The 22,128-nt window shown below is 40.7% G+C and overlaps 2 protein-coding genes across 2 annotated transcripts; one reads left to right on the top strand and one right to left on the bottom strand.

Moving 5' to 3' along the window:
* Positions 1-3,462: 3,462 nt before the first annotated feature.
* LOC308102307 (ATP-binding cassette sub-family E member 1-like) lies at positions 3,463-16,469 on the bottom strand. Its single transcript, XM_080451961.1, has 19 exons — positions 16,302-16,469; positions 13,139-13,253; positions 12,601-12,686; positions 11,981-12,078; positions 11,073-11,190; positions 10,280-10,417; positions 9,918-9,987; positions 9,676-9,772; positions 8,665-8,754; positions 8,458-8,579; positions 7,718-7,842; positions 7,326-7,422; positions 6,757-6,816; positions 6,560-6,618; positions 6,326-6,436; positions 5,965-6,107; positions 5,734-5,856; positions 5,067-5,178; positions 3,463-4,905 (listed from the first exon to the last, which is right to left on the bottom strand). Exons 2-19 carry the CDS (start codon positions 13,239-13,241, stop codon positions 4,852-4,854), a joined length of 1,806 nt encoding a protein of 601 aa, XP_080308087.1. The 5' UTR covers positions 13,242-13,253; positions 16,302-16,469; the 3' UTR covers positions 3,463-4,851.
* A 681-nt stretch (positions 16,470-17,150) lies between these two features.
* anapc10 (anaphase promoting complex subunit 10) lies at positions 17,151-22,080 on the top strand. Its single transcript, XM_080450728.1, has 6 exons — positions 17,151-17,294; positions 18,271-18,388; positions 18,679-18,769; positions 19,383-19,503; positions 19,970-20,023; positions 20,518-22,080. The coding sequence occupies exons 2-6, from the start codon at positions 18,274-18,276 to the stop codon at positions 20,692-20,694; spliced, it is 558 nt and encodes a 185-aa protein (XP_080306854.1). The 5' UTR covers positions 17,151-17,294; positions 18,271-18,273; the 3' UTR covers positions 20,695-22,080.
* The last annotated feature ends 48 nt before the right edge of the window (positions 22,081-22,128 follow it).

Raw genomic sequence — 22,128 nt, 5'->3', positions numbered from 1 at the left:
AGTATCCCCCCCGCTCCCCCGGCATGCATTCTGGCTACAAAGCATTTGGTCCAAGTACAAAGCGGACGCGTTTATTTGGACAAATGGTTCTTTTCTGCACCTTTTTTGTTTGGTAGGAGTCACGTTAGAAACCGTCTTCACGGCTCTACTTTACACTTTATGTATGTTCTCGACAGCTCTGAGCTGCAGCCACAAGCGACTTGGATGCTAGCCACATCTCAAGTTGCAATACCCTCCATTGACAGCCCCATTCGCGAAACATAAAAGTTCTGATTGTATTAAACGATGACAAACTCGCCAATATTGCATCCGTACTTTTGAGTTATGCTCTTAGTCTTTGTCTCTGTCAGGTCTTTGTTTTAAAAGGTATTCAGTTTTGATCTACGCAAAGAAAGCTTTGCAGATTGGCCTGTGCGACATTAATGTGAATGTACCCCTGAGAAGGTGGCTGAGGCAGGGTTTGTCTACTGTCCCAGCCTGTTGGAGCCGCATGACAGCCCTAGGCTCTAACACGATAAACGCAATCCAAAATGTGCCTTCCTATGCAAGAAGAAAGATCTTCCAGCTGTTTCGGTGGTTTCAGATAGGACTTTTTCTGTTTCATGAATGCGGCTGTCAATGGAGGATATTTCAACTTACGCGGCTAGCAAATAAGTTGCTTGTGTCTAACATGTTGGCATGTTCCTGAATGCCCTGACAGCCTGTCATGTTGCTGGCACACAGATTAAATAGTTAAAGCGGGAAAAAATTTATTCACAACGACCTGCACATCCCGCAATGCTTTGTGCCTTGATAATGAGATAAAGACCTGTATTCTCCTCATTAATCATAAGTTCCTCTGGCGTAGATTCAGCAGTAAGACTCATGGCGCTGTCGATGTCTTGCTAATGCTATGCTATGTGAAGCACTGGTTCTCAACGTTAGGCCCAGGGACCACCAGGCGTTCCAAATAGACCTTTACGGGTCTGTAACTCCGAGAGTGTACAAATGGAACCAAATGGATGTCCATTTGGTTCCATTTGTACACTCTCAGAGTTAATTTAACATCTCAAAGATAAACATTTGTTCCATTTGTACCCTCTCAGTGTTACTGACCCTCAAGGGTCCATTTGGACCCCTGGTGGGCCCCGGACCAGACTCTGAGAAACGGAGTGTTGTAAAGCACTATAAACGTGTACAGTGTTGTCGTGTACAGTGTGTTTGTATGTATATATGTTGGTTTGCGTTTCAGTGGTGGATGTTTTTATAGTCTTCCATGGGCTTTGTTAAACGTTTCCTTCCTTTTGTTCTATGAAGTTGAGTGGTTCTAAACTCTGTACCAGGAGACTCAGGCTTCTCGCTGGCTCTCTGTCGTACCAGCTAGTTAAATTAAATGCACCTGGTGACACTTATTAGACGGATTCGAAACCAGACGTAGAAGACCTTGACTGTTGCTGGAACATAAAATGTCTTCTCGATGTACTTTAAGTGCCTTAAGTTCAGTCTCTTTTTTTGTTCTTCTTCCATTCTGCTGTAAAGAAACCAAAGCTGTACAGAACTACAGTTGTTTTACTGGGTTTTGTTATTGTTGTATTTTTTCTGTACGTTTAAATGAATAAATTTTGGTTCAACTGGAGATAAGTTTGTTTTTTAATGGAGTTAAAACAATGTTGAATTTTTCCCTAAAGAGTTTTTTTGTTGACTGGTGTTGAAATTCAGGAGAACCTTGGGTTCAATCATTGTATGGTGGAAAAAGGTCTCAAAAACGTAACATTGTATTAGTAAGTAGGGCTGCAACTATAAATTATCTAGTGATTATTCTATTGATTACTTTTTTGATTAATCAAATCGTAGTTCATACCCTAAAGCCTTTTTCTTACTCAAAAGCTTAAATAGAAGCCATTGTTCTTGCCTTTTAATATTTACATTTTTTGGGAGTTTGAAATTCCAATTGGTGGCCCTTTAAACACTTAAAATGTAATAAATATAACACTAATTCATTCCCATATCTCCACCCACCATTCCTTGCTCCCTGCATATGCCAATGGTCAATGACCATGTGAAAGTTCAAAGAGTCTGACTGACTGACTAGAGTTCATTTTATTGTAGGATACAATTGCATATATTGTGCGTGTACTGTTTGTATTTTCTCCTCCCCTGCTTACAAAGTACCTCATTGCCATGCAAGAAGGGAGGTGTTCAGGATCAAGGACGTTGCTGGCCCTACCAGGACCTGGCTGCTACACTGAGGAGGTACACATGAAAAACACCGTCCCACAAAACATTTGTCAAAGCATGTTTATTTCTGTAGTCCTTTTAACAGAGAGTCTCAGAGAACTTTACTGACCCACATTCAACAAAGTAAACAAACTCCGCCGATGTCCTTAGACCCTCAAAGGCCAACGAAAACATTCCTTCTTAAACATCTCAAGATGGTTAGATTTTTATTTCAGTGATGCCATCACTATCACATCTCCATCTATTTACGGCCAAAAGCAACTGCCATGTTCGTCATTGACGGTAATAGTTATTTAGTGTTGATTCGATTATATTTACCCTCGTCTTTGTGAATTAATATAGCTACATGGGGTACAGTATGTCATAACATGTATCACCAGGCCGGCATTCATTGTTGCCCTTACACCTCAATCTTTGTCATTGATGAATTGTAACATCAGAGATTCAAACACAGGCCTCCTGCGTAGGAAGGGACATTAAAGGCAAGGTTTAATTCTGCAGGCAGTGGCTCTGAGCCACTCTGCTACTCATCACAAAAACAAGTCATATTTATACATTTAGCTGCAGAGACCGTGGTTACAAAATGATACCGTACTGTATATAGGTCAGGGCCACTTGATAATGCTAGCAATCATGTGTGCATAATGAAGAGCCAGGGGCCCTCCAGCTCAAGGACACAACTGCTTATGTCTATGTAAAACCTGCACCCACTGTTTCAGGTGGTGTGATTAAAAAGAAGTGTATGCTCTATGTTCCGATAGTAAACATTGCTATCAAGAGTTTGTTCAGTGTTCTCAACCGTCTCTCCAGGTCTTGAGTAAGCAAAGATTTTTATGGATGGTGATACAAATTTCATCTAATTGGGAGAGACAACTCGGAACAAAAGAGAATGAGCACATGTAAGGTGATGAATGGGTTCTCTCAACTGATTGGATGCCATTTTGTGTTTACTTAAGAGCTGAAGAGACATCTGTTACTTAACACTATTGCAATGATTACTATCAGAATATAGAGCTCTGTCGTTTTAACTAAACGAACGTTTAACCACCAAAACCCTATACAAGTATACCTGTATACCATTGACCGGGGGCCTCTACAACAAATCTTTTTACCGAAAATAGCCAAATGTTCGCCTACTGTATTATGAACCGAACAATCATATCACCATCCCAATATGAAGGACTGCACCAAAAGCTTTAATCGTATCCCTGATCGCAGCCCTGAGTAAAGCACAACCACATACACTAGCAGCAAGTAAAAGATTTATTGCAAATTCCATTAATTGTTACATTGTGTCATGACACCCATTTTATCAAACACCTCCACAATGCTGCTGGGCTGTTGAACGCTGCCCTTGTTCATTCAGGCTGACATGAGGCAGAGCGTTAAGCACGTTAAGGTATAGTTTTAAACGCTGCAAGACACTGATGAAAGATCAACGCATCTCTGGGATGTTTCCACGCTGCAAGGATACAGAATGCCATTCATCAACACGACGGACATTTTGCTCTTAGGTCACACCATAAAGCACGATTTATACTTTGTATAATAGCCAATCTATTATAGATCTATTTTCGTTGTATGACAGAGCATAAATTGGGCTTAAGCCACAAGTCTAATAGTCTTGCTTAGCCAGACGATCAGAGATCACCGCCTACTCATACATCTGTGGAAATGTAAATTCAATGTATGGGCTATAACAGCACTAACAAACCTGCGCCCACCTGTTTGAAAACCTATCCTGATACCGTCCCAATATGGACCTAACGTCTTTGTAATGGTTCTGAAATGTTATTTTATACATTTCCAAATTGTTTCCACCCAGTTTTAGCCCCTACATTGCATTTAGATGTCACCAGACGTATTGGCAGGCAGAGATCTCTGATCGCCTGACTACGCAAGACTATATTTAATATTAACTCTAAGAGCAAAATGTCCGCCGTGTGAATATAACCCACATCTGCAGTAAGTAATGTTCAGTCATGTTGTTGTAGCATGGAGGTCTGAATGGTCCAGATTTTCATCCATAACCCCTCCCTTCCCACACACACACACACACAAAACACGCACACTATAGGCTCTGTGTGCATAACTGCAGTCCCGGGTTTCAATTCATTTTTCCATAGCTTTGTTTGATTGTCTCTGCAGTAAATTTGACCTGAAAACACATGGTGTCATGTGTGTTTTCCAGTTCAAATCTGCTGCTGAGCACCTTCAGTAAACCCGGGACTACAGGTATGCACCCAGAGCATATTACTGCTACCAGTGATACTATGACCCCACCCAAACTCAGTTAAAGTAGCATCGTGCTGATCGGTGGAATCAGTTGGGTCTGGTGAAACCTGTGCACACTCAGATCTCCATTGGCCATACTCGCGCGGCAGCCATTTTGCTCTTACGTCACCTTCTGGGCGGGTGACCCCCGAGAGCAAAATGGCTGCCGCCATGAGAAATATGGTCAATTATGAACTACTGCTGCTGTACAGTGATGACAAAAAAAACACTGGAGAACGCTGCCGGCTGTCGAACACAACTCGCTGGCGTTCCGTCTTTGTTGAGCTGCCTTGTATCTCGAAAACGGCGTTGAATGTTGGAACACGCGGCAGGAAGCGGTGATGGGTCGGACAGGAAGTCTTAATTATAATCATCCAAGAAGAAGTAGTTGCCGCTTTTCTTCTGCTCTGTGTCCTAGGAGACGGGCAGAGGGCAAAGGTCATTCAAACAGTATAAAAACATCATGGACTTCAGAGAGATGCAGGGTAGAATAAAAAGAGTGAAGCAGCTGTACACGACAGCATCAGATAATTGGCTACAGCGTAAAACGGTGTGTGTGTGTGTGTGTGTGTTACCTTGATAGAGTTGAGTTTGTTGATACGTGGTCTGAAGTTGTTTGGGTCTCGTCTGAATGTGATCTCCAACAGAGACAAGAACTTGTTCATACCTGCCAACAGGCTCTGTGGACTGATGGACAGAGCGACAAAATGGATTGTTAATGTCAACTGAAACAATGTTAACTCATCGGTAGATAAGATTGAATGTGCAGCAATAACAAATGGATTGTGTCACAGTTATAAAACTTGATTGTAACTTGTAACTAACCAATACAATATTTCCACATTTTCATTTTGACTGAATATGTATCTCCTTACTGCTCCATCTAGTGGACAATTTAATCATTACGGTTTTCCATAGGAGGGGTACAACGGTTATGCAATGTCTCATGTTGATCATTAAGCTTAATCGATGTCAAGTAGGTTTAAATTACGTTTATAGGTTTCAAATTGTATAGGTTTCAAATACGTTTACAAGTAGGGCTGGGCAATATATTGATAAAACGTATATATAACCATTAGAGTCTATGAGATTAGGACTGTATCCATAGCAATGTAAACGGATGCAGAACTGCTTAACTAATCGGAATTTGAGTATTAGTAGTAACAAAGCCATGTAGTAATGTAACTCAATTTATTTTAGCATAGTGTGTGTGCTAGTGTGCATATAGTGTGTGTGTCTTACGTGTTGGCTACTGTGTCTTTGGAAGGGATTCCGTCGAAGACGATGACTCTGTCGGCGAGGTATGTCGCCATGATGAAGTCGTGTTCCACTACGAATGCTGTCTTCTTGGCATGGAGGATGTACCTACACACAAAACATCACAGAAAAGGTACAAATGGCACTGATAAAATTGCTGTCCTTAAATTTGTGACGTCCTCACAAGTACATTAATTGTTTGTGTGTGTGTTGTACCTCTTGATGACTCTAGCAGCCATCAGCCGCTGTTCAGAGTCCAGGTAAGCAGATGGTTCATCAATGAGATAAACGTCTGCTGGTTTCCCCAAACACAATGTTAATGCTACTCTCTGTAGCTCTCCACCAGACAGGACCTGGACCTAGAGACAGACAAACACAATGTTAATGCTACTCTCTGTAGCTCTCCAGAGAGAGAGCGTGAGAAAGGCAGAAAAATAGCGTGACATCTATTTTCTTGTCAATTATTTCTTAATTTAACAATCAGTTTAAGGAAACAATAACACATTAAATCGAAAACTGTATTCAGAGAGTGATTAAAAAAGATTGTGTGTGTGTGTGTGTGTGTGTGTACACTTACGTCTTGGTCTATGATGCATTCGATCTGCATGGGTTTCATCACATCAGTGATGAACTGGGGATGTGTGTACGCATCTCTGATCTTGTCATGAAGCAATGCTCGAACACTGCCCTGTAACACAAAGACATACATTATATTATTAGAATAGCTTCACATCATTTGATACATAGATCTATCAACAGACAGACTATTACAGCAGCTTTACACCATTAGACAGACGGACTTTAAGAGTACCTTGAACTTGGGGCTGATTGTCTGAGGTTTGTAGCTGACGTTGAGGATGGGAACATCACCTGACAGAGAGACAGACAGAGGCTGTCAATTTAAACTGTGTGTGTGTGTGTGTGTGTGTGTGTGTGTGTGTGTGTGTGTGTGTGTGTGTGTGTGTGTGTGTGTGTGTGTGTGTGTGTGTGTGTGTGTGTCTCTCTTACCTCCTCCATCAGCTTTGAGACCTCCAGCCAACATCCTGATGAATGTCGTCTTCCCCGTCCCTGAATACAGAATCACACACTGCTTAGATATACGGTAATTACACACACATTTGTATTACTTATGTCTACAGAAGTTCATAATATACCAACAGCTGTGGACACACAACTGCATTTGAAAGCATCAAATAATCTAGACATTTAGCAGATGCTTTTAATATCCAGAGTAACTTTGAAAGTGTAAGATCAGAGGAAATGGCATGAACCCTAGTCAATAAATGATCATGTAAACAGAGTGCCAGGAAAACTTGTATGCTACAAAGTAACTAGGATGGTAAATATCAAACCTAGCATCTGTGTTAAGTAAACTGAACGCAACATAATGTTTATTTACATAACATGTGAACAAGTAACCAACATACATCTATAATAACTACTGTAGCATCTATCAAAATAGTGCTAGGGGGTGAGGTGGGGTTTTCGGCCTGGGGCACACAACAAACATCACTGCATCACACAACAATACACACAACAAACAACACATCAGTGTATGACACAACACGCAAACGTACCGTTCTCTCCCAACATCACCATGATTTCCGAATCAGTGAACTCTCCTTCTTTGATGTCCAGACTGAAGTCTCCCAGGGTCTTCTTCATGTTGGGATACTGCAAAACAACACGGGTTCAAGTTGGTTCAAGGAACACTGATCTTTTAACCACTTTAAACCACTAAAACCCTATACACTTAGTTGATCCTTTTGCGGAAATCTACTTATCTACATGCTCACAATTCGTTCAGCTTGAAGATCTGATGTGATGAAACCCATGCAGATCGATATGCATCATAGACCAAGACGTAAGTACACACACACACACACACACACACACAGCATCTTTCCTTTTAATCACTCTCTGAATACAGTTTTCAATTTAATGTGTTATTGTCTCCTTAAGTACACACCTGGTAATGTCTAAGTCGTCCGATGTCCTCCTCGTTGGCTGTCTCAGCCACCTTGAAGACCAATGAGGTTTCTCGGAACCTCAGGTTCTCCGTGGGAACGTAACCATCCAGAAAGATGTTGATACCTGGAGCACACACACAGATTCCTCTCAATGTTAACAATCCACAGGACTCTACTAGGGTCGTGTTTTAACTCTGCATCACCCAGAGATCCATTCAAAGTTCTTTTCCTTTAACTCATTGAGTGCCATTGACGTGTTTCACGTGTTTTACCGCAATGGTGCAACGTGCCAATGACGTGTTTCACGTGTTTTTTGGGGGGGAAAAAACGTTCAGAACCCAAGATATCATCATTTGAAGATTTGCTGCTCCATTCACTTCTTGTTTAACTTATTACTGAAAAAGGCTGTATCTCGGCTCCTGAGCACTTTTTTTTTTACTATGTATTTTTCAATGTTATTATGTTATTTTCAAAAGGCAGACAATTGATGTCAACAAGGTCCAATGACCTCATTTGTGAAACCACACAGTGCAACCCTCAGTGATTAGCACCCATCAGGGGATCGATTATACTGGAGATAAATGTTCTGTGACTACTTGAAAAAGGTATAAGAAAATTGAAAAATTGCTGGCACAGCAATTATTTTGCACTGAATGAGTTAAGACCAAAAGTAAAATGTAATTTCTGAGCTCAGCTGACAGCCCTAGTGTGCGTGTCTGTATGTGCGAGTGGCATTTACCCTCTCTAACGCTGAAGGGCATGGTCACCACTCCGTATGCGCTGGGAACGCCGTACAGACAGCAGATGAAGTCAGACAGGTAGTCCAACACACTGAGGTCATGTTCCACTACGATGATGTACCTAACACACACGCACACACACATACACATATTAGTATCAGTCTGTAAACAGTGCTTGGTAAAGGTTGTAATGTCAGGAGTGTTACCTAATAGGTGTGACCAGGGATCTGATGGTGATGGCTGCCTTCAGCCTCTGTTTGACATCCAGATAACTGGACGGTTCATCAAACATGAAACTACAACAGAGAGAGAGAGAGAGGACAGGTAAATAACTTTCAACTGGTTAGAATAGAATAGAAATACTTTATTAATCCCCAACGGGAAATTAAGAAAAAGCCTAGTTCAGACGGACCCAAGATTGGCGACCAAACCGTCGCAAGCCCAATGAATAATTCTTCGAACAACAGCGCGTCTAAAATCAAAGATTGTGCACCAAAAATAGCAAATCTGTTATTTTTGGCACATGACACTATTGTACGACGTAGCATAACTTCAGCATTAGAACGTTGCGTAGAAAAGTCGTGGCGGTTTGAATGACCCCTTATGAGGAGAGGAGAGCAAAGATCGAATGATAATTATGTGAGCATCCACACAGGAGACCAAGTCCTGACGTCACTCGTTCATCCCCTGGGTCACAGAAGGTTTTCTCTATGTAAAATAACTATCTTAGAATAGTCTCATATAAGAATTGTGGTCTAAAAAATAAAATAACTGTCCCGGCGCTATTGCCTGGGAGGTGGCTCTGTATCGTTTACGATAGTCAGTCACTCATATCTGATACAGTTTCTGGCAAAATAATTATTAATTTGGCGACGGTAACATTAGCGTTTTCTCACCGTCAGTTGATCCTGAGTCAAACCGCCAGGATCATTTGTAAATGCTGCGATATTAAACACGTCTATGGGCATTCAGAATGGGGGGAGGGGAGGGGTGGAACGTGACCTAGGTAGGATGTGTACATTACGTCAGACATCGGTGCACTATACTGCATATATTTAACATAACAGCTTTCTGTATGCAGATCACAGAACAGTTAAAGGTACAGAAGGAGAGGTGTGTGTATGTGTATATGTTACATGTCAGCTCTCTGTATGCAGACCACAGAACAGTGCTCATGTGTTTAAAGGTACAGAAGGAGAGGTGTGTGTGTATGTTACATGTCAGCTCTCTGTATGCAGACCACAGCACAGGCAAATCTCTGAAGTTCTCCACCAGACAGATCCTCTACGTTCCTCTCCCGAAGGTGAGTGAGATCTGACAACCCAAAAACAACCCGTCAGAACACACTGAACTTATCAGAAACATGAGTGCGCGCGCACACACACACACACACACACACACACACACACACACACACACACACACACACACTCCTTTACCTAGAAAAAAGTGTGTGTACCTAGCTGTTTACAGACAAGAGTCTGAGAATCCGTGTCATCCTTCCTCGTGAGGATGGCTCCTACTGACCCCTGGTGGCCGACACAGGAAATACAACCATGAACTTGATTGGAAAATATATTCATTTATCCAGTCGCTCGTCGTGAGTGACGTTTATTGATCTACCTTTTATTAGATAGGGACCCGTACATAGAATCATCATGTTAACATGTCATTAAGCCCAACAACACAACAAACATTGATCTTGTGTTCTATTACTTAAATGTATAAACTAATAACCTGTTCTAACATATTTTGATAGACAGACAGGGGAAATTGGTTTGTCATGATAATTTTGATAATTCTTTGTTTTGTAATGTTTACCTTGACAGTCTTGGGGATCTGGTCGACATACTGTGGTTTGACGATGGCTCTCAGATCGTCTTCCAGGATCTTGGTGAAGTAGTTCTGAAGTTCAGAACCTCTGAAGTATGTCAGAATCTCCTGCCAGTCTGGAGGGCTCTGGAACATAAACACTAGGGTTAGTAGCCTATCAATTCTACTAGTATTCATTTGAACATACGATACACTACACACGTCGCTAATACACCAGATGTTGTTGTTGAAGAGGACAGTAGAGAGGTCACTATTAAACATTAGTCTCTTAGTCTGGAAGAGGCATTTCTTACCTAGGTGCTAAAGTACCAGCGTCTTACGGATGCTCTTATACAGCTTGGAAATGGCTTGCATCTACATTTGGAAGCCTCGGTAATATCCATAAAATAGTTGTGAGAGAACTACAGATTGCAGGAATGCCCAAGCCAAGAGCTAAGGCATTGGCTAAATTCTGTTCAATGTCTGTGATAACTGGCAGTCACCACATATGGAGGAGACGATGCTCCGCGTAGCCGTAAACTGAGACTGAAAACGTATGTTGTCGAGATTCCCACGCTTGTGCATGTACTATTGTTTGTGTTCAATAATTTCTTGTTAAATGTGAACACAAACAAAGATAGAGTGTGAGTGTGTGTGTGTGTGTGTGTGTGTGTGTGTGTGTGTGTGTGTGTGTGTGTGTGTGTGTGTGTGTGTGTGTGTGTGTGTGTGTGTGTGTGTGTGTGTGTGTGTGTGTGTGTGTGTGTGTGTGTGTGCGCGCGCTAAGAGCAGTTGTCATTCTCACATCATATTTGCCAAGGTTGGGTTTCAGTTTTCCTGCCAGGATCTTCAGAGCGGTGGACTTTCCAATACCGTTGGTACCAACCAGACCCAAAACCTCACCTGGTCTTGGGATCGGAAGACTAGATGGACAGAGAGAGAGAGAGAGAAGGGGGAGAGATCAAAAATACTTTTAAGGTTAGGGCTGGGCAATAGACCGATATTATATCGATATCAGGACATGAGAATAGATATCATCTGTCATGATATGACATAAGTATTAAGTGTTTTTCCCCCCCCATTTTAACACATTGAATGCCAATCGCGTAGATCTACGCGAACCTATTTAAAGCCGCAGCGTGCCAGTCGCGTAGATCTACGCGAACCGCCGATTCCCATTGATTTTGCCCCAGGTGCACTTTCCGATTTTTTTTTATCCATTTCCGTTTCCGGTTTCCTGTCGGAAACAGAATTATTCGGGTTCCGTTTTTTTCGATCGTATCCGCTTCCTGTCTGGGATCCTGTTTAAAACTCGATTTTCTCGGTTGTTGTTTTTCTCCTCGCTGATCACTGTTTACCGTTGATCTGCTCTATCTTCAAGATGGCGGCACGGATTTGGAAACTGTTTTCGCTGGCCGTTTCTCACGGATCCGCTGTGTGTTTAGAACCAAATGAACGCGCACTTTTAACTTATTTAGCGAGGTCTGTGGCGACATGAAAAAAACAAAAAAACAACAATAAAACGCTGGCACTGGTGAGTACATTATGAGATTAAACTCTGGCATGGAATGTGTTAATCAATGAATCCTTATTTTATACAAAAATTGATAAAATAGCCAATCCACAAGCTCACAACAATGTAACCACTAGATCTGTCATAGCCATCTACCACATATTGTCCACAAATGTACTGTATAAATGAATTGTCCATACCGGTGCAGTTTGAAGGCGTTGGCACAATACCGATGGGTCGTCTCCTTCGACAGGTTACTGGGCAGGTTGACGATGGATAACGCGGAAAATGGACATTTCTACACACACACACACACACACACACACACACACCAGAGAATGTTGTACTACGTCAAGGTACACATTGTCTTGCGTAGCCAGCTAGACGATCATAGATCTCCACCTCCCAATACATCTGGTGACATCTAAATTCAACAAATATTGGTTAAACGTTTAAACTGGGTGCTAACAAATTAAGAGTTAAAATACATATCACCGAAGAACCAATGTAAAACCTTTACAGCGGCCCTTCATATTGAGAAAGTATCAGGATTGGTTTTTAAAGCTGTGGGCGTAGGTTTGTTATCGCTGGTTTTCTACGGTGTCCAAGCCCATTCAGTCAAATTTAGAAGTATCAGTTGGCAGAGATTTCTAATCGTCTGGTTACGCGAGGTACACAATCAACTTAATTGGTTGAAAAAAGGTTTAGAAAACTCTTCAACTTGAGTGAAATCTCCCAGAACAGAAATATAATTATTTACTGTACATTTATTTGATCGATGTGGAAAGTGCAGAACAGGGTTCAGTCGAGTGATTTTTACCTTGATACAGATTCCACAGCCAATACACAGCGACTCAGAGATCCACACCAGTTTACTCTGGGGAGTGACTTCTATACACAGCTTACCTGAAAGCGAGAAAACAAACACACGCACAATCAAGTATGCATAAATACAATACTTATTAACCCTTTAAGACCTGGAATGCATCTGTGTCACTTTAGATTTCTTTGGCTATTCAAAAATAGCAGATATACAAGCTCATAGCAAAAAATGTTTAGATTTTTTTCCAAAAACTGTTAGGATTTAGATTTTTTTAAAGAATTGATTCAGGTCTTAATGGGTAAAATGTATTGGACACACACAACACATGCAAATAAATACACATATAGTATACACACCGCACACATCTCGCAGAATCCATTTGCCAATCTACAAGCTCACAACGTGACACGATATGAAACATTTTGTAGAAGTATAAAAAAGGCATAAGTGGTTCAGAAACTGTCCCCCCTCGTTTTTTTTTTTTTTTAAACAAATCGAACCCTGCGTATACTCGCACACGCACACCAGGACGTACCCATGCGGACAACAGGACAACTCTTCTTGCATTCTTGTCGACATTTCTTGGGTTTACACTTGTCGTGGTTGACGATGGCGATCCTTGTGTTCTTATCCGCCATGATGCACAGCAGCTAAAAGAGAGACAGGGAGAGAGAGAGAGAGAGAGAGGTCAACTTAAACCTCTGTTTATCCACAGAACATTACATCTTGGGACACTGCCGACGTGCGGCTGTGTTTAGAGGACAGATAGAGAGACAAGAGGGAAGGAGTGAGAGATAAGAAGAGGGAGGGAGGACACACACACCCATTCTGAATGACGTCCATCAACCATTCATACTGTCACCTACTGTCTGTCTGTCCTACATCAATATTGTCACTTTGCTGCATGTCTGTACACTATATCAACCATCAATACTGTCACCTACTGCATGTCTGTACACTATATCAACCATCAATACTGTCACCTACTGCATGTCTGTACACTATATCAACCATCAATACTGTCACCTACTGCATGTCTGTACACTATATCAACCATCAATATTGTCACTTTACTGCATGTCTGTCTGTCTGTCTGTCTGTCCTACAGAGACATACAACACTGTCTGTCCTACACGGTCTGTCTGTCTTACAGAGACAAACAACAATATATGTCTGTCCTACAGAGACGAACACCACACAAATTTAAATAGAAATAGAAATAGCAGATATAGTTAAGCTTTTAGTAATATTAAATGTTATGATCTAAACCCAGTCATGACTCATGACCTCTGACATTTAAAGCAGACTGGTAACTACTGTTTGCCTTTTGTATTGCAGGATTGTGTATAATGAACAAAAGAGTGTATGGTGAACAGAAAGACAGAGCTACCATCCATAGAACACCATTATTCTGCTGACAGACTGACCTGACTGACACGCTCAATAGATCCACAGACCAGTGTGTATTAGATGGAAATATAGATCAACATTGGGGTGCAACAGGTAATCAAACTAAAGTGATTTAATCAATTATTTAAAACATAATTGATTTTAATTAAATAATCAATTCTGGGGGAAACCGGCGCCACATTTAAAACAAACTAACTCAAAGCTAGCTGGCAACTAGTTCTTATCACATTAGTCGGTAACTAGTCCCCGTCACTTTAAACAATATCACAAGTCAAACTAACACATTTAATGTAATCATAGATCAAACATCCATCATAGTCCGCATCCAGGGTTTCACCCAGGAAACAAATGTAGTCTAGGTGGCAAGACAAGTACTAGAGTGGGGCGCATATGCAACGTGCACACTACGGCTGCACGTTATGGACAAAATGTAATAAGTTGATATTTATGCCAAATATTTCAATATGTCACCATTTTCATTTTATATTTTAAGTGTAGCAACAGCGAAACATTCTTCAAAAAAACATCATATTGAAAGTCAATAATATCGTATTATCGCTCTTATTTGCATTCCACCAATCGGAAGTCAAACCTGTTTAAGGTTGTTTAAAGGTGTGCTGTAAGTGAAGATTTTTGGTTAAAAAGTTAAAGTTTAATCAGTAACAGGGGTCTCTCTCCCCAGGCTCTTTAGTAAACAACATCGTAAATACATTTTCAGGTGGGTAAACAATTTCATCCACTCAGGAGAGAGAACTCATTCATCAGCTTTTTGTTCCATCACTTCCAATTTCATTTTTTTCTCCTGTATCCGTTATGAGTTCTCTCACCTGACTGGATGAAATTGGACCTTAAAATGTATTTTTCGTTTACTGAGCAAACAACCCTATATATAGCAATGATTACCATGGAATTATAGAGCCATTTAACACTTATTTTTTACTTTATGGTCTTTTAGACAGCACCTAGAACGTTTTTTTCAATGAGAAGCGAGCGAGAAGGTCCCGTGAAACTGTCACAGTCGTGCTCATCTCATACAAACAAGTCTGCCCGTGTCAGACTTTACCTGGTAGAGTGCATACCATTGAGAACTTGCACAGCCGGCCAGGGTTCGAATCTGACCTCAGGCTCTTTGCTGCATGTCCTTCCCCATCTCTCTCCTTGTTTACCACATTATCTCTCACTGTAACTATCCGCATAAATCTATAAAAAACAACTAAACCACAGCTATTGTCCATCACATGTAAAATTGACATCACATGACACATCATGAGTCAAACTAACCCATAATTAACAACACCACCACAAGTCAAACCAACCCACTATTAACATCACAAGTCAAACTAACAGTACACATATAAATAGCCAGCTAGTAGCAGCCAGCAACTAGTTCCTGTACATTTAATGGCATATCACATGTCAAACCTACAGTTAGCCAGAAACTAGTCAAACTAACCTAATTACACAGTAAGTAACTAAGTCCCCATCACATTTAAGGCCATAAAAAGTCAAACTAACCATCAGTTAGCCAATAAGCAGTCAAAGTAACCCACAGTTAGGCTGTAACTAGTCAAACCTACCCTACAGTTAAAGACTGTAATCAGCAGTCATCACATATAATGGCATTGCTAGTCAAAGTAAGCTACAGTTAGCCAGTGAGTGACTACTCAAAACAAACCTACAGTTAACCTAACGAATCAAACTAAAACTACATCAGGCAGTAACAAATCAACCTAATCTACAGTAATCAAGTCTCCATCACATTGAATGGCATCACTAATGCTACAGTTACCCGTTGACAAGTCAAATTAAACAACAGTTACCCCACTCACCAGTTAACAAGTCAAATTAACAACACTCACCCGTTAACAAGTCAAATTAAACTAGTTACCAGGTAACAAGTCAAATTAAAGTACAGTTACCCAGTAACAAGTCAAATTAAAGTACAGTTACCCCACTCACCCGTTAACAAGTCAAATTAACAACACTCACCCGTTAACAAGTCAAATTAAACTAGTTACCAGGTAACAAGTCAAATTAAAGTACAGTTACCCGGTAACAAGTCAAATTAAAGTACAGTTACCCGGTAACAAGTCAAATTAAAGTACAGTTACCCGGTAACAAGTTAAATTAAACTAGTTACCCGGTAACAAGTCAAATTAAAGTACAGTTAGCCTGTAATAACCAGTCTTCATCGCATAAGGCCCAGTATAGTATTTGACAGCTGTGCGGGGGAAAAGAGACACAAACCTTTCCGTTTCATTCTCCTGCTTCAAATAAATCAAACTCACCCGCCGGGCTCCGCGGCCACGCGGCTCACGACTCGTTCGGTGGTGAAATGAAGCCTGTCTGGGCAGCAGATAGACTGAAATGTGAGTGAATTAAAGTGCTGTTTAGTTTTCAGCAACGTGTTCTTGTTCAGCAGAAAAAAAGCCGGCTGACGGAGCCCTGTGCGTGGGGAAAGATGGCGGTGGACTGACCTCACGTCACCGGGGCGTTCCACAGCATGGGGAAGCCTGGTTCCGTGCTCATATCCGGTTTAAAGCCCGCCTACTGTGTCCGGTAATTTCCACGCACACATTACACACAAACACAGAGACCTTTTCCGTATCCGCTCTAGACCGGATGCGATAACTCTAAAGTGAACTTTGACGCTGGTCGGGAAGACGCGGGCGCGGCGGGATGACGCGGTAAAATCCTTTTCCTTTTTTTCTTTTTGTCTTTTACATCTTTATTGAAAAGATAAGAAATACATACAAACAAAGAACACCAGAGCCAGGGGGAATCTTCTAAGAAAAAGAAAAACTTAAATAAAAAGAAAAATACAAGTAGAAAAATTAATATACTAAAAAATATATATATATTTTCTGAGTTAAAAATAGTTTTAATACATTTTTGGCTTCATAAAAAAAAAGAAGACAAAAGGCTTATAATAGCAATTTAAGGATTTATTTATATGACATTTAGCTAAAATATTTACCAAATTGATTATGTATTACGTTTATTATTATGGTAGATGAAGAAACCATAGAGTATAAAACATATCGGAAGAAGCCAAACAATTTGTTTCGAGAAATGACGCAATAAAACCTGCGACTGGCGGTGAGTGGTGACGTCACCAACCAGCGACCGAACTTGACTTGAAGAAGTGGGAGATTCGAAGGAGGAGGAGAAGCGACGAAAACAAACAATAGAGGAACGTTTTAAATACATTTTCGGGGTCAAATAACGCTACATTCGAGCCGCTGAACTGACACGTTGGAGACATTTTGGCAGGTTAACATGTAAGTACCGTTGTTTGTGTGGAAATAACGCTTTAAACCACCATTCGTGTGCGACGACAATAATTAACGTGTGGAATGTTGTGCTAAATAAATGAGTCCCAACACTATTCAATGCTTTGCGGTTATTTTGCCTATTGAAGATTTGTCACATTACAGTCAACAAAGGAAAGGCGGTCAGTCAAATGGAGTCATGGAATTGGATAGGTCACCAGTGTTGCTAGCCGCAAGCATCCTATTTTTTATATCTGGAATCTAGAGTTGCAATGCCAACCCTTGACAGTTCATTCATCCAAACAGAAAAGTCCTATCTGATTGTATAAAACGACGTCAAACTCACCAACATTGCAGCTGTATGGAAAGCTTGAGTTATCCTCTTTCTATCTGCAAAGCTTTTGTTTCATTAAAATCCACCGTAGACATTACTATGACATTAAATTCTGTGCAGGTGATTATTAAGTGTCAGAGTTTGGAAGCGGTCGTTTTCAATAACCCAACGTCCTGCTGCCTCCAGGGTTATGTGCAATTTCGAAACGGGTGGTACGCAGGACCGTTGAGTGATTTCCAACTGGAACACTTACAAAAATGAATCACCTGTATGGAATTTATTGACAGAAAGTAGCTCATAACATGTCTACGGTGGATTTTTATGGAACAAGAACTTGGCAGATAGAAAGAGGCAATGTTGGTGAGTTTAACGTTGTTTAATACAATCAGATCTGACTTTTCTGTTTGGATGTATGGGCTGTCAAGGGTTGGTATTGCACCTCTAGATTCCAGATATGAAAAATAGGATCTAAGAGTTGCTTGCGGCTACAGTGTTGCTGTAACACCTGCCAGGCACGTTCAACAACAAGGCAATTCAATGGGCTTTACACAAAACATTAAGCAAAGGAAAGGACATTTAAGTTGTGTAGTTGTGTTAACGATGCATTGGTGTTGTTGAGCTCTGCTTGACAAGTGAACTGTGGCTATTTAGAGGATGGCCACGCCAAGTAAGACCCCCCCGGGGGCGGACCCCAAACAACTGGAGAGAACTGGTACCGTCCGGGAGATCGGCTCCCAGGCCGTGTGGTCCCTGTCGTCATGTAAACCAGGTGAGATTGATTGACAGAATGACGGCTCCACTGGCAAAATACAGTGTGTTTTTCAATGTTATTGATTTGGTTATCATTCAACATGTTGACTGCCTCTGATGAGCAAAGTCTCTCTCTCTCTCTGTCTGTATCCGTTTCTTTCGCTCTCCCTCCCTCCCTGTCTGTCTGTCTGTCTGTCTGTCTCTCCCCCTGTCCACTCTGTCTATCTGTCTCCCCCCCCCACCCTTTCCCCAATCTCTGTCTATCTGACTGTCTCCCATCTCTCTCTGCTTCCCCTCCCCCTCTCTCAGGTTTTGGAGTGGACCAGTTGAGGGATGATAACTTGGAGACCTACTGGCAGTCTGATGGCTCTCAGCCTCATCTGGTTAATATACAGTTCAGGTACACACTCTGTGCACATTTGACATTAACATTTGACCACAGTTAAGGGAAAAGTGACTCAAAGTGTGATCAGTGAGCAGAAGAAATCGTTTCATCTAATTCATTCACCAAAAATTCATCTAAAATATTGCCTCTGTTGTCGGCAGAAAATTCCATATTTGATCTTTTTATGTTTTTTCATAAATTAATGCTATTGGTCATCCTTTAACCACTTAAGGCTTATTTTATGCTTGGTCGTACGACTGAATTTCCTCTGCGGGATCAATAAAGGTCTATCTATGACAGCGTCACGGTCCCGCAAAAGTAGCAATAAATAGCCAATCTACCGCATTGCATTGTGAGCTTGGTTCTTTTTTCGATATACAAGGTTTCTGGCCGACAGCAACGCTATATGTGTGAAACGATTAATCCTCCGCTGAAAATTCTTCAAATTAAAATGTTTTATCATAATGTTTGGTCCAAATTCATCACACAGATTCATAGTCGAATAAACACAAAAACAATTGACATTGAGCGATATTTAAAATAATCGTTAGTTGCAGCCCTATTAACATAACGGATGGCAAAGATGATGATGATGATGAGGATGATGAGAGTGTTTGTTGTTCTCCAGGAGGAAGACCACGGTGAAGATGTTGTGCATTTATGCTGATTATAAGTCAGATGAGAGCTACACTCCCAGTAAAATCTCTGTCCGAGTCGGGAACAACTTCCATAACCTGCAAGAAATCACAGTAACCATGCTATCTTCTGTTATTTCTATCATCATCAACAGTATCCATAATGAAACATTACATACTGTAACATAGTCTAAGCTGTAACATGTGTTTTTTTTCCTATGGCAAGGTATGGAGTGCCCATTTTTGTCATGTGTATGTGGAAGGTTTTACTACAAATGCATTACTTGTTAAAGCACTTTAAAATAAGGCAGATACGGCAACGCCTCACCTTTCCATGCAATTGCACAGCAACATGCAGGGACTACTTTCTTGTAGAAATTGTTTTTGTAGTGACATTTTATTTGGAATGTGTTTATGATTTTCATGTTGCTATATTTTGTAATTTCATAAAAGCAATAAGAAATAATATTTTAAAATCATGTTAAGCACAGCCTTCCATGGGTTATTGCTTTATTAACCTCTGTTGCCTTCATTCCCTTCTCATCCTCTCTTCTATTCATTTCTCCTCTCCTCTCTACAGCAGTTGGAAATGGTGGAACCCAGTGGATGGATCCACATCTCCTTACTAGACAATGTAGATATTACGTTTTGTACAGTATATGTGTTCTCATATATGTATGCTACATACAAAAGTGTATTGTTGCTGTGAGGCAGAAATCTTGTATCTCCATATTTCAACTTTTTTAATGTTTTGTTTTGTTTTGTAAATGGATGCCCTACTTTGTTGTACAAGAGTGTCAATTAAAATAATAAAAAATAGTCAATCTACAAGCTCACGCTCTGCTATTTAAACTTTTTTTAATTTGGAAAGTGGTTAAGTCTGTCTTTTTTTATAAATATTGAACCAGTGAAGTATTAACAAGAGCTTATGACTAAATAATAACTATTGGAACACAGGACTGAAGTTCTTTTTTTACCATCACCTAAAGTACCCAAAAGTAACGGTTTAGGTCAGGACATACAAGGTTTCCACCCGACACGACAGCGACAATGTTATTTGTGTTCATTGACGTCGCCTCACTTTGTGTGTGTGTGTCCTCACTTTGTATGTGTGTGTGTCCCTTCCAGGCGAACAGCCCTATCCGTACGTTCATGATCCAGATAGCCGTTCTGGCCAACCACCAGAACGGCAGAGACACTCACATGCGACAGATCAAAGTCTACACGCCCGTAGAAGAGAGTTCCATCGGAAAATACCCACGATGCACCACGGTGGACTTCATGATGTACCGAACCATCAGATGATTCATAGACATTTCTTCACCTGTAAACGCCTGTACACCTTTTACCTACAAGCCTTCATCTGGACGAGTCTTAAAGTCTGGGAACTGCACAAATTGTGGTTGTTTGTAGCAATGAATTGAGAGCAACTGGGGAAGAAGTTGGAACTCTGTGGTTGTACTCATAGATATATATACATGTTTGATTGATTGAATACTTTATTATAAGGTTTGTTAACAGTACAGGTGGTACAGTCGAAGGTTATGCTAAAAGAATAACACAAAAAGACCCATGGGGCTTGTTTCCATTGTGGCCCATTGTACTCCATTCATCAGTAATACTCAATTCATAAGTAGTGTAGACACCACACTGGCCGCTGCTTTTCATTCAATGTGTCAATGCGGACGCCATATTGGCAGGGGCAAGCTGTGCCTCCTAATACATGCATGCCCCATGTATGTCTATTTTCTATTGAAGCAGGAGGCCTCTCCTCAATGAAATCATCATACCTCGCTGAATTCTCAACAGGTTTTGAAGCCGATATAGGATACTTGGTACCCATTTAGACCTGTTACAACTATACGTTATTATACCTTTCAAGTCGGGAACGTCTCTGTGTCATTTTAGTTGTTGCCATATAGCAACATCATTCTTTTTACATTTTTTGAATAATAAAAATATATGTTTTTCAGAAAACATTTAGAAGGTGTTTTTAGAATTGGCCTCAGGTCTAAATGGTTTAAATAAATGTGGGTTTTCATTTCAAAACACCTTATCTTATGTAGATGGCAATGATTATAAAACAGGAAAATAGTTTTGGTCTCATGTACTTGTAAGTCATATTTCTTGCAGTGGAGTTATGACAATTTGCCCTTGCCGATATGGTGGCGATATTGACGTACGATCCGGTGGCCAATGTGGCGTCTACATATACAGTATTACGGTGATTCAAACCCCACTGCAAATCTGGTTTGTTGGCAAAATTCATAAACTTATCAACTGTATGAAATAAACAAATCAAACAAGGTCTATGTAAATAGCTCAACACAACTAATATGAGTGGTTTCTCCAAATTCAACACAAAATGCAACTTGATTACTATTGCAGTGCCAGAATTATTCAAACCCTTCATGGCAAGTGTCCTTAAATACTTCGTAGAGCACCCTTTGACGGAAGCATTTGAAAATTGTGGGAGGCTCGAGAGACTAGGTTGTACTGGGAAAGTTCTGCTTAGCTGACACCTGCCCCCAGTACAACTGCAGGCTTCTACTGGAGGCCAAGACTTTGTGAGTATTGTGATGGAATTAGAGAAACTGATAGAGACTGTACGTCTAACACTGTTGCTGACTGTTCTGAACCCTCATATGTTTTACTTGTTTTCCTGGTTTGAATAAAATCAGTTTTTATTTTCTTAAAGGGACCGCTGCTTTTGATAACTAATGAGATGCGGTGAGGAGA

Source organism: Gymnoscopelus braueri (assembly GCF_963280865.1).
Source record: "Gymnoscopelus braueri genome assembly, chromosome: 15".
Lineage (NCBI taxonomy): Eukaryota > Metazoa > Chordata > Actinopteri > Myctophiformes > Myctophidae > Gymnoscopelus > Gymnoscopelus braueri.
Note: the sequence above shows the minus strand (reverse complement) of the source record. Positions and strands in the feature narration are given on the sequence as shown.